The 13,081-nt window shown below is 35.0% G+C and overlaps 1 protein-coding gene across 3 annotated transcripts in view; it reads right to left on the bottom strand.

The window, feature by feature from the left end:
* The window catches only part of ABCD2 (ATP binding cassette subfamily D member 2), an 87,805-nt gene that overhangs the window by 58,196 nt on the left and 16,528 nt on the right, over nt 1-13,081 (bottom strand). For all 3 annotated transcript variants that reach the window (XR_015163768.1, XM_086399924.1, XM_086399925.1), the window contains one exon: nt 5,473-5,618. Coding sequence is in view for 2 of the 3 variants with exons in the window: in XM_086399924.1 (XP_086256050.1) it covers nt 5,473-5,618 (146 nt within the window). In the remaining variant the exon portion in view is untranslated. The remainder of the gene's footprint in view (nt 1-5,472; nt 5,619-13,081) is intronic.

The following is a 13,081-nucleotide window of genomic DNA, read 5'->3' as shown; positions in this document are numbered from 1 at the left end:
TTGTCTGAGGAGGCCTTACAAATAGCTGAGAAAAAAAAAGAAGTGAAACGCAAAGGAGAAGAGGAAAGATATACACAACTGAATGCAGCGTTCCAAAGAATAGCAAGGAAACATAAGACAGCCTTCTTAAATGAACAATTTAAAGAAACAGAGGAAAAAAATAAAATGGGAAAGACAAGAGAGCTCTGCAAGAAAATTAGAGATACCCAGGGAACATTTCCTGCATATATGGATACAATAAAGGAGAGAAAAAGCAAGGACATAACAGAAGCAGAAGAGATTGAGAAGAGGTGGCAAGAATACACAGAACTATACAAAGAAGGTCTTAATGACCCAGATAACCATGTGTGGTCATTCACCTAGAGCCAGACATTCTGGAGTATGAAGTCAAGTGGGCCTTAGGAAGCATTACTATGAACAAAACTAGTTGAGGTGATGGAATTCCAGTGGAGCTATTTCAAATCCAAAAAGATGATGCTGTGAAAGTGCTGCACTCAATATGCCAGCAAATTTGGAAAACTCATCAGTGGCTTCAGGACTGGAAAAGAATCAGTTTTCATTCCAATCCCAAAGGACAAAGCCAGAGTTCAAACTACCATCCAATTGCACTCATTTCACATGCTAGTAAGGTAATACTCAAAATCCTACAAACTAGACTTCAACAGTATTTGAACCAAGAACTTCCAGATGTACAAGCTGGATTTAGGAAAGGCAGATAAATCAGATCTCAAATTGCCAATGCCCACTGTATCATAGCAAAAGCAAGAGAATTCCAGAAAAATATATATTGCTACCTAACTGACCTTGCTAAAGCCTTTCACTGTGTGGATCACAACAAACTGTGGAAAAAATCATAAAGAGATGGAAATACCAGACCACCATACTTGTTCAGTTGTTAAGTTGTGTCCGACTCTTTGCGACCCCATTGACTGTAGCATGTCATATAGGCCAAGAAGCAACAGTTAGAACCAGACATGGAACAAAGGACTGGTTCAAAATTTGGAGAGGAGTAAGTCAAGACTGTATATTGTCACCCTGTTTATTTAACTTATATGCAGAATACATCATGCAAAATGCCAGGATAGATGAAGCACAAGCTGGAATCAAGATTGCTGGGAGAAATAACAACCTGAGATATGCAGATGATACCATCCTAATGGCAGAAAGTGAAGAGGAACCAAAGTCTCTTGATAGAGATCAAAGAGGAGAGTGAAAAAGCTGACTTAAAACTCAACATTCAAAAAACTAAGAATACAGCATCTATTCCCATACTTCATGGCAAATAAATGGAGAAAAAATAGAAACAGTGGCAGATTTCATTTTCTTGGGCTCCAAAATCACTGCTGATGGTGACTGCAGCCATGAAATTAAAAGATGCTTGCTCCTTGGAAGAAAAGCTATGACAAACCTAGATGGCATATCAAAAAGCAGAGGCATCACTTTGCTGACAAAGATCCATACAGTCAAAACCATGGTTTTTCCAGTAGTCGTGTACCAATGTGGGAGTTGGAACATAAAGAATGATGAGTGCAGAAATATTGAGGTTTTTTATCTGTGGTGCTGGAGATGACTCTTGAGAGTCCCTTGGACTGCAAGGAGATCAAACCAGTCAATCCTAAAGGAAATCAACTCTGAATATTTATTGGAAGAAATGATGCTGAAGCTGAAGCTTCAATATTTTAGCCACCTAATGCCAAGAGCTCACTCACTGGAAGAGACCCTCACACTGGGAATGATTGAGGGCAAGAGGAGAAGGGGGCGACAGAGAATGAGATGGTTGGATGGCACCACTGACTGAATGGACATGAGTCTGAGCAAACTCTGGGAGATAGTGAAGGGCAGGGAAGCCTGGCATGCTACAGTCAATGGGGTCACAAAGAGTCGGACACGACTTAACAACTGAACAACAACTGTTAGAAACCAACTGGTTTTTGTTTCAGGGGGATTTTAGATTACTGATTCAATTTCCATACTTGTTACTGATGTTTTTTTACTTCTTCATGATTCAGTTTTGGTAAATTTTATGTTTGTAAACATTTAACCATTTCTTCTAGGTTTCTAGTTTGTGGCATATTATTGTTCTTATTATTATAGTAGTCTAATGATCCTGTGTATTTCTGTGGTAATACTCTCTTCTTTCTGATTTTATTTATTCTTTTTGCCTCTTTGTTAGTCCAGCTAAAGGTTCACTCATATTATTTTTACAAATAATTATTTCTTAGTTTTTATTGATCTTTTCCTTTTGTTTTCTGGTCTCTATTTCATTTATTTCTTCCCTTTTTGTTATTTCCTTCCTCTTTCAAACTTTGGACTTTGTTACCCTTTTTCTAGATCCTTGAACTGTTAAGTTAGGTTTACTTGAGATCTCTTGTTTTCTTAACTTAGACATTTATTTCTATAAGCATCCTTCTTAGAACTGCTATTGCCACATTCCATAGATTTTCATATATTGTGTTTCCATTTTCGTTTTTTTCAATATATTTCTTAATTTCTTTTTTGATTCCTTCTTTGACTCACTGGTTGCTCAGGAGTGTTTTAATTTCCACATATTTGTAAAAATTTCAGCCCTCCTCCTCTTATAGGCTTTGTTTCATAGCATTATGAAGGGAAAAATACTTGGTATGACTTCAACAGTCTTAAATTGGCTAAGATTTATTTTGTACCATATCATAAAATATGCTAGAGAATGTCCCATATGTGATTGAGAAGTTCTACTCAATCTACTGCTGTTGAATAGAATGTCTGTATTTGTCTGCTAAGTACATTTGGTCTAAAATATGGTTCAAGTCTAATATTTCCCTGTTGATTTTCTGTCTGGATGATTTACCCACCATCCAAAGTGGGGTACTGATGTTCCCAACTATTAATGTATTTTTGTCTATCTCCTTTCAGATCTGTCGGTATTTGCTTAATATGTTAAGGTGTTCTGATATAGAGTGCATATATATTACAACTGTTATATCTTCTTGATGAATTAATCCCACTGTCATTATATAATGACCTTCTTTGTCTCTTTTTAGCATTTTTGGCTTAAAATCTGATTTTTCTAATATAAGTGTAGCCACCCTTGTTCTCCTTTGGTTTCCATTTAGATGGAATACCTTGTTTCCATCCCTTCATTTTCAGTCTATGTGTGTCTTTAAAGCCGAGGTGGTTGTCTTGTAACCAGTGTAAAGTATATCTTTTAGCCATTTTTGTCAGTATAAGTCAGTATATTTACATTTAAACTAATCATTGACAGATAAGGACTTACTAATGCCATGTTATTGCTTTCTGGTTGCTTTGTCCCTTGTTCCTTTCTTCCTCTCATGTAGCCTTTCCTTGTGAATTGGTGATTTCTATAGTGTTATGCTCTAATTCCCTTATCTTTATCTATTGTAAATCTACTTTAGGTTTTTACTTTGTGGCTCCTATGAATTTGTGCATGCTCATTCGTGTCCGACTCTGTGACCCCATGGATTGCAGCCTGCCAGGCTCCTCTGTCCATGGGATTCTCCAGGTAAGAATATTGGAGCGGGTTGCCATTTCTTCCTGAAGAGGATCTTTCTGACCCAGGGACTGAACTCAGTCCCTGTGTCTCCTACACTGCAGAATGTTTCTTTACCTGCTGAGCCACTGGGGAAACCCTGGTGGTTCCTATGAAGCATATCTAAAACATCTTACAAGTTTTATATTAACTACTTCAATTGCATATAAAACCTCTACCCTTTTACTCTCCCCCCTTTATGTTTATAACATCACAATTTGCCTGTTTTTATATTGTGTGTTCATTAATAAATTATACTAGCTATAGTAATTTTAATACTCTTATCTTTTAACATTCATACTAAGAGATAGTTAACACACCACCATAATGCAGTATTAGAGTATTATGAATTTGAGTATATATTTACATTTACTAATATTGTATATTTTTATGTGTTTTCATGCTACTAATTAGCATCATTTCATTTCAATTTGAAAAACTGTTGTTATCATTTCCTGTAAGGCAGATCTAATGGAGATGAATTCCCTCCTCTTTTGTTTGTCTGGGAAAGTCTTTTTCCTTCATTTCTGAAGGATGACTTTGCTAATTAGGCACTTTTTAAGTCTTGGAAATGTCTTTTATTGCTCAGGTTATAGCTATATTTGAGAACTGTTTTTATTTTACAAATGAAATCTTAAATAGCTCAAAATATAAAATTTATGTATATAATTCTATTTGCATTAAAGGAGTTGATTCTATGCTATAACAGAATATTTTCCTCACAATTTTATGCTTCATAACATAAATAGAAAATCAAAATCCGTCTACTTAATGTATTAATACCTGAAACTTAAACTTTGGCACTACTATTTAGTTTTCAGATCCAGAAGGTTTCCCAAAAGAAATACAGAAAGATTCAATAATTCTGGAATCACAGATGTTATCTACTTTGTGTTAAAGACAAGTATTCACAGCACTGCTCACATTCAATATTTTCTTATTGCTAATACAGTTCATCATTCTACACTTCAGATAGCTTAATACTACTATGATAGGTTTTACTTTAGGGAAAAAGTGCCACAAAAACTCATCTGCATAGCTGTAATATAAGATCTAAAAATTAGTCCAGTGGGCAGGATGGTGCGAACACTTTCTGACAAAGGAAAAGGAACAAAAGAGACGTGATAGCACACATTTACTGGAACTTTTATGTTTGCTCTTATACTACAATTCCAGCATAGGTGCTTGATTAGGCCCCACAGAATAGTCCTCTAGCACAGTAGAAGTACTTTTATGATGTCAGCCTAACCTAAGGTGGGAAAAATTACTGGGTTAGATGAACATGAGATCTGTTTCTTCTTTAAATTTAACTGTCTCATCCACAATGAATATTCTAAATTTTCAGGTATAAGTTTCTGTTTAGACATCTGTACATTGTTATGAAGGAAGATAGCTAAAAATTTCAGATGAAAAATTTTACTTTTAAATATTTCTATGCTTACTTTTACATTCACTCTTAAAGTAAAATATTTTTAATTAAGGTAGTTCTAAATCATTAATTGATTACATAGAACTGTGATAAAGATTACTATACAGAGGCTCTGAAAACATAAGTGAATAATTTCAGAACATATAAGTATATGCAGCTTTATGAAAAGACTAGCATATTATTCAAGTACTATTTATTTTTGTGAGAAGAGATATTAGAGATTATGTCTAAAGCAATATAATTATTCTTTGGACTAGCCTATTATTTCTTGAGGCTAACGTCTATAGTCTTTGAGTGTTCATTACAATAAGAAGTGAAAATGAAAAGAATTGGTATTTTCCTGGACACTACTGTAGTCAAAGCAGTAACAAAAATTTTTAGGATAATATTTATTTCCTTAATAGTTTATCTCAAAAAAATGCTTGAAAGATTACTTGCAGAAGAGCTTAAAGAATCAAGATAATTAATTCAAAAGCAAAAGAAAATTTTTCCTTGTGATATAAAAAACTTTACCCACCTTTGTGGAATATAGAACATATGTTGTGGAGGTGGTTTATATAGGACTCCTTCATAGACAGGCCAGAGCCCACTTAAAATTCTGAAGAGAGAACTTTTCCCACAACCATTGGGACCAGTTATCAAAAGATGCATTCCTTCTTCTACCTACAATAAGAGATAAAATTAGGAATTACAATATTTAAAAATTATTTCATCTGTCAGCATTTAAAAGTGATTTTTAAAAACTTTTAAACACATGATAACCTAGGAAAAGAAATAAAAGATAAATATATCCAGGATTGAGAATATCAAATTTGGCTCTGAAGCTAAAAGCATCACAAAACAGTCCAGTTCCAAAGATAATGGATCTCCTTGAAATGAGCACTCACTTCCCCAAATTTTCATTGTGGTTTTGTCATCACATACTACACAGATATTAAGGAACATTATCATGTGGGAATAAGAAACTGTAAAAATTTAATTTAAATTAGAATAGATTAAATTTATTTAATATTAATATTTGATGAAACTTAATTAAAATACAACTTTGCTGTATTTGTAAGTTGAAGTTAACTAGCTACAAACTAGTTTTTCTAAGAGCTAGCTAGGTTGTTTAATTCAGTAGTCTGAAATGTTATAGAAATTATAAAAGAACATAATGAGAGATATAAAATGAACCTAATTTTCCTTTATTCACAGAGAGAGAAAATAGGTTTACCAAATTAAGACAGAAATAAGCATGAGGACTGTAATATAGTCTAATGCCTATGGATGAATTAAAACAAACAAACAAACAAAAAAATATATATATATACACATATATATATACACACACACACACATAAAAAAACAACATATCCATGTTGATTGGATACTTTTCTTAGAATCTTTCATCTTATTTATCATTTAAATTTAAACAGCTGAATTTCATGAGCTCCCATTCCACCCAATAGAATCAAGAAATTATCAATCTGGTATTTAAAAGGTATTGTGAAGATCAAGAAAAAGAAACATCATTCAAAAATTTGATTTACTTTTTAGAATAAATGATATTTTATCATCAGTGATTAAAAAATGATTATAGGCTTCTGGTTCAAAATGGCAGAGTAGAAGGCATGTGCTCATTTCCTTCTATGAGAGCACCAAAATTGCAACTAGCTGTTGAACAACCATCGAGAGGAGGATGCTGGAACTCACCAAAAAAAGATACCCCACTTCCAAAGACAAAGAAGAAGCCACAGCAAGACAGTAGGAGAGGGGGGCTCAATCGTGATAAAATCAAATCCCATACCTGCCAAGTGGGTGACCCAGAAACTGGAGAACAATAATACCAAGGAAGTTCTCCAACTGTTAAGAAGGTTCTGAATACTACATCAGGCTTCCCAGCCTGGGGAATCTGACAAAGGGACTGGGAATCCCCAGGGAATCGGCCTTGAAGGCCAGTAGAATTTGATTATAGGACTTCTACATGACTGAGGGAAACAAAGACTCCAGTAATGGAGGGCATAAACAAAGTCTTGTGCACACCAATACCCAGAGAAAAGGAGTAGTGACCCCACAGGAGACTGAACCAAAACTACTTGCTAGAGTTGGAGGGCCTCCTGTGGAGGCCTGGGTCAGCAGGGACTCACTATAAGAACAAGGGCACTGGCAGCAGCAGGCTAGGAAGGTCTCCCTTGGTGTAAGCCCTCTTGGGGTTTAACCCTATCAGAGAGACCACAGACCCCAGGGCTAGATCACTTACAGCCAAACAACTATCAGGGAGGGGAACCAACCCCTCCTATCAGCAGATAATTAGATTAAAACTTTACTGAGCAAGGCCCTGTCCACCAGAGCAAGACCCAGTTTTTCCCACTGCCAATCCCTCCCATCAGGAAGCCTCATCTATCAGAGGGCAGACAGAAGAAGCAAGAAGCAGCAGTCCCACAGCAGCTAAACAAAAACCATCTTACAGAAAGTTAATCAGGATGAAAAAGCAGAAAGTTATGTCCCAGATGAAGGGACAAGATAAAAGCCCCAGAAAACCAACTAAATTATGTTGGGATAGGCAAACTTTCAGAAAAATAATTCAGAATAATGATAGAGAAGATGATGCAAGATCTCAGAAAAACAATGGCGAAGATGCAAGAAATATTTACCAAAGACCTACAAGAACTAAAGGATAAACAAACAGAGATTAATAATATACTAGAAGGAATTAATAGCAGAATTATAGGCAGAAGAACAGATAAACAACCTGGAGGACAGAATTGTAGAAATCACTGCCGCAGAACAGAATATAGATAAAAGAATGAAAAGAAATGAAGGCAGCCTAAGAGACTCTGGGACAACATTAAACAAACCAAGATTCACATTATAGGGGTCCCAGAAGAAGAGAGAGAAATAGGATCTGAGAAAATATTTGAAGAGATAATAGCTGAAAATTTCCTTAATATGGGAAAGGAAATAGTCAACCAAGTCTAGGAAGCACAGAAAATCCCAGGTAGAATAAATCCAAGGAGGAACACACTGAGGCATACAGTAATCAAGCTGTCAAAAACTTATTAAAGACAAAGAAAAAATATTCAAATCAGCAAGGGAAAAATGACAAATAACATACAAGGGAACTCCCATCACACTATCAGCTGATTTCTCAATGAAAACCCTATAAGCCAGAAGGGAATGGCATGATATATTTAAAGTGATGAAAGGGAAGAGCCTACAGACCACAATACTCTACCCAGCAAGACTCTCATTCAGATGTGAGGGAGAAATCAAAAGCTTTCCAGACAAGCAAATTTAAGAGAATTCAGCACCACGAAACCAGCTTTAAAATGAATGCTAAAGGAACTTCTCTAGGCAGGAAACAAGAGAAGGAAAAGACCTATAGGAAAAAAAATACCAAAACAATTAAGAAAATGGTAATAGGATCATACATATCAATAATTACTTCTGTAAATGGATTAAATGCACCAACCAAAAGACATAGACTGGTTGGGCAGATGAAAACATGTGCATGTATGGACTTCCAGTTATCACTCACTCTGCTTGACCACCCCTCCCCCAATTTGAACAAAAATTTTTTTATATTGTTAAGTTATTCACGTTTCCATTATGACTTGCAATTGTAATTATCTTTTATTTTTTGTCTGGATATTGATCATGAAAACTGATAATTATCTTTTATTATTGTGACTATGTAACCATTACTCACTTAATACCATTGTATCATGATTGGTCAACAGAAAAATAATGGAATTCTATATCTCCAAAGTTAGGATTTAATAGAAAAACCTGAAATCACTTTTTAAAATCCAGATGCATATCAGAATTATCTTAAAATCTTTTGAAAATTACAAATGCCCAGGTATTGCACTGCTTTTTTAATCCAGATCTCCAGATATGTTTCTAATAAGCAGTCATGTTTAAAACCAACTGGACTATATGATGATATTTTACTTTTATCTAGTTTGTTTCGTTTTTTTCTATTTCATATTCAGTGCTCCCATTTCATTTAGCTTATGTTTATCACTTTTCTATGTCTACTTTTGTTCTTAATGTTTTTTCTCAAGCCTTTATTAAGCATAGTAGAAAAGCTTTTGTGTGTATGTGTATGTATATATATATATAAAATACATATAATATACATATTTTTAAAAACTTACAAATTTTTGCCTAACTAAAAAATTTATAACATTTTGATTCCACTTCTTTGACTTAGTATGGATAGAATGTTAGAATCTAGTAGAATGCTAGATTTCTAATTAAAAAAATAGATATGTAATAAGCAACAAAGGTTTACCATATAGCAGAGGGAACTATGCTATATAGTATGGGCTACCCTCATAGCTCAGTTGGTAAAGAATCCAACTGCAATGCAGGAGACCTGGATTCAATCCCTAGGTTGGGAAGATCCCCTGGAGAAGGGAAAGGCTACCCACTCCAGTATTCTGGCCTGGAGAATTCCATGGACTGTATAGTGCATGGGGTCACAAAGAGTCAGATGAAACTGAGCAACTTTCACTTTCTTTTCAGAGGGAACTATAGTTAATATCTTGTAATAACCTATAATAGAAAATAATTTCAAAATTAATATATGTGTATATGTATAACTGAATCACTTTGCTGTGCGCCTGAAACATTGAAAGTCAATTATACTTCAATAAAATATACATTTTAAGAAAAATAAATTAAAAATGAATACACAAGAGGCAGCAATTTACAGTATGTCTGTAGATGTGGCTTCACACAGTATAGATACAAATATCTAAGTGTCCATGATATAGAATATATCATGTTTAATACTCAAAGATAAAAGAGCATCATATTACTTGTATAATGTCAGTGTAAGGAACCAGTTCCATATATATCCATTAAATATTTGCTGTGTATAACATAAGCTAAAATCTTTTTGTTGAAAGAAGGTAGTGGGGAGAGAAAGGGAAGATGGGAAGGAAAAAGGGCTGATATGAAGGTTAGATTAGATAAAATAACTAAGAATGTATGTAATAAGTACATGTAAAGCAAAAATGGTTCAAATTCATATTCTAAGTAATTAGAAATTTCCCTAGCAGATATTGACATGTGTTTGACACTCTTCTAGGCACAGAGGATATAGTGCTGCCCAAGACAAAGTTTCTGTTCTTGTGTAGCTTGTATTTCAATGGCAAAGATTACAATATACACAAGAACAAAAAATTAACTAGTTATAAATGCTATTGTGATAGCAAAAAAGGATGATGTATTACGGAAACATAGTGGCATTGTGAAGCTGGTGGGGTGGGGTGGGGTGGGGCTTCTTTTGATTAGGTGCTTCAGGGAAGTCCTCTTTGAGGAGGCAACATTTTGGTTTAGCCTGTGACAACAAGCAACAAGTCAGATCTGGCAGAAGAGCATTCCAGGCAATAAAGATAGCCAAGCAATGGCAACCCACTCCAGTACTCTTGCCTGGAAAATCCCATGGATGGAGTAGCCTGGTAGGCTGCAGTCCATGGGGTTGCAAAGAGTCAGACACAACTGAGTGACTTCACTTTCACTTTTCATTTTCATGCATTGGAGAAGGAAATGGCAACCCACTCCAGTGTTCTTGCCTTGAGAATCCCAGGGACGGGGGAGCCTGGTGTGCTGCCGTCTATGGGGGTTGCACAGAGTCGGACATAACTGAAGCGACTTAGCAGCAGCAGCAGCAGCAACACAAGGACATACGACAGGAGCAAGGTTGAGTCTATAAAATCTGACTGCAGATATTTTTTCTCCTTAATTGTAGCCTTGGAAGCAAAGTTCTGACCAACCTAGATAGCATATTCAAAAGTAGAGACATTACTTTGCCAACAAAGTAATGGCTAGTCAAGGCTATGGTTTTATCAGTGATCATGTATGGATGTGAGAGTAGAACTATGAAGAAAGCTGAGTGCAGAAGAATTGATGCTTTTGAACTGTGGTGCTGGAGAAGACTCTTGAGAGTCCCTTGGACTGCAAGGAGATCCAACCAGTCCATCCTAAAGGAGACCAGTCCTGGGTGTTCACTGGAAGGACTGATGCTGAAGCTGAAACTCCAATACTTTGGCCACCTCATGCAAAGAGTTGACTCACTGGAAAATACCCTGATGCTGGGAGGGATTGGGGCCAGGAGGAGAAGGGGACGACAGAGGATGAGATGGCTGGATGGCATCACCGACTCGATGGACATGAGTTTGGGTAAACTCTGGGAGTTGGTGATGGACAAGGAAGCCTGGCATTTTGCGATTCATGGGGTCACAAAGAGTCGGACACGACTGAATGACTGAACTTAACTGAACTGAATTTTAGCCAAACTGAAATGCTATTTTGATAGAATAAAGTTTAAAAAATATTTGGGAAAGAACCCAGAAAAAATTATTTTTGTAATTTGCACTGCTCTTTCAATAGAAAGAGGATTAAGAAAGTTTAACTTTGTAGAAGCATATATACTTTTTAAATGATTTTTAAAGGTATGTGCCATGACAAAAGGTATGTAAGCAAAATATTTAATAGAATCATTCTCTACTGGGAATTCTCATAAATTTAACACATTTTGAGTTTAATAGAAGACTTTTCTACATTCATATTATTTTTAGCATAAGTTTTTTGATGTTTAGTAAACAGTGAATGTTAGGCAAAAGAATTCCTACATTTACCAAAATTTTCTTCTCCAAATGGTTTTTCAATTCCAAAAGGCAAACTTAAGAAAGAGTACATTTTCCTCTAGAAACCTGTTTACTTATTAATCCATGTAGAGGGAACAGAATTTTCTATTATACTTTAGCAACCTGAGACTTTAAATAAAACTGCCTGACTTCGAAATAAACAATTATCATAAAAGTATACTATATTAATATATACCTTTGCACGGCCTCCAAATTCATGACACTTATACTAGATTATTTAAAACTTCATTTTATATAAAAATATACTGAGTTTTGAATTTTTTCACAGAAAGAGTGTGATGTGTCCACAATAATGTAGTTAGTAGGTGGCAGAATTCAAGACTCTTCCTTTATTTAATAAAGGGAGCAACCAGAATTGATATTATGAAACCCAACCTGATGAAAACCTCATGCAAAACTCATAAAATATAAATTGCTAAAGTATTGATAAATATGCAGTGTAGGACTCTTTAAAGGCTTTATTTTAAGTCTATTTAAGACTATGCTGTATCATTAGCACTCATCACTGCTCTGTGACTCAGTCGCTTCGGTCATGTCCGACTCTTTGCAACCCTATGGACTGTAGCCCACCAGGCTCCTCTTGTCCATAGGATTCTCCAGGCAAGAATACTGCAGTAGGTTGCCCTGCCTTACTGCAGGGGATCTTCCCAACCCAGGGATTGAACCCCCATCTCCTGCATCTCCTGCAATGCAGGAGGTTTCTTTACCACTGAGGCACAGGGTGGCCCCTTATTGCTGCTCTAAAGGTCTATAAATTGAAAAACAGAGCCCAATCAAATTGTAGTTAAAACACAATTTCTCTCACTTTTATTAACATAAAATTTCCCTCTGTTTAGTACTTCTCATGCTCTTCCAGCAGCCTAATGAATTTGCAAATACATCTTTAAATAATTAAACCTAGACTAAGGTTCACATTAAAATCATTAAATGTACATATATGGTCATATTTCTAATTCTGTTATTAGGTCTAATCATGTCATTGAACTAAGCGCAGATAACTTCATTCTACTTATCAGCCAATTATTTTGCATTTGAATTCCAAAATGCACATTTGAATTTTATAATGCTTTAAATCAGGGTCTCAGATTTATTAGCTATTTTTACACCTTAGTTTTTATAATCAAGACAGAGTATTAAACAATAAATAACTATTATCAACAGAATTAAGAACTAAATTCAAATTTGTGAATCTTCTGATTATTTTTTCCTAATAGAAGATGTAGTTGTTGAAAATATAAGTTAAACTTATAAATTTAATGTAAACTTGCTGATTACCTCTTCTCTCATATTTTAGTAAATATGTAACAATATAGGCTTATATTACTTGAGTAATTCCTATAAGGAAAAAAAATTAGAATTTATTTCTGGATATTAATTTCTGAGGAAATTTCCTATTGCTCCCCAAAGTTACCTTGTTTAGGCTCTCAGGGTACTGTAATTTTGATTTTCAACCAGGCAATAAAG

The sequence above is a fragment of the Bos grunniens genome, chromosome 5 (genome assembly GCF_055505025.1).
Source record: "Bos grunniens cultivar Pamir isolate PY7600 chromosome 5, Bosgru_T2T1.0, whole genome shotgun sequence".
In the NCBI taxonomy this organism is placed as follows: domain Eukaryota; kingdom Metazoa; phylum Chordata; class Mammalia; order Artiodactyla; family Bovidae; genus Bos; species Bos grunniens.
Note: the sequence above shows the minus strand (reverse complement) of the source record. Positions and strands in the feature narration are given on the sequence as shown.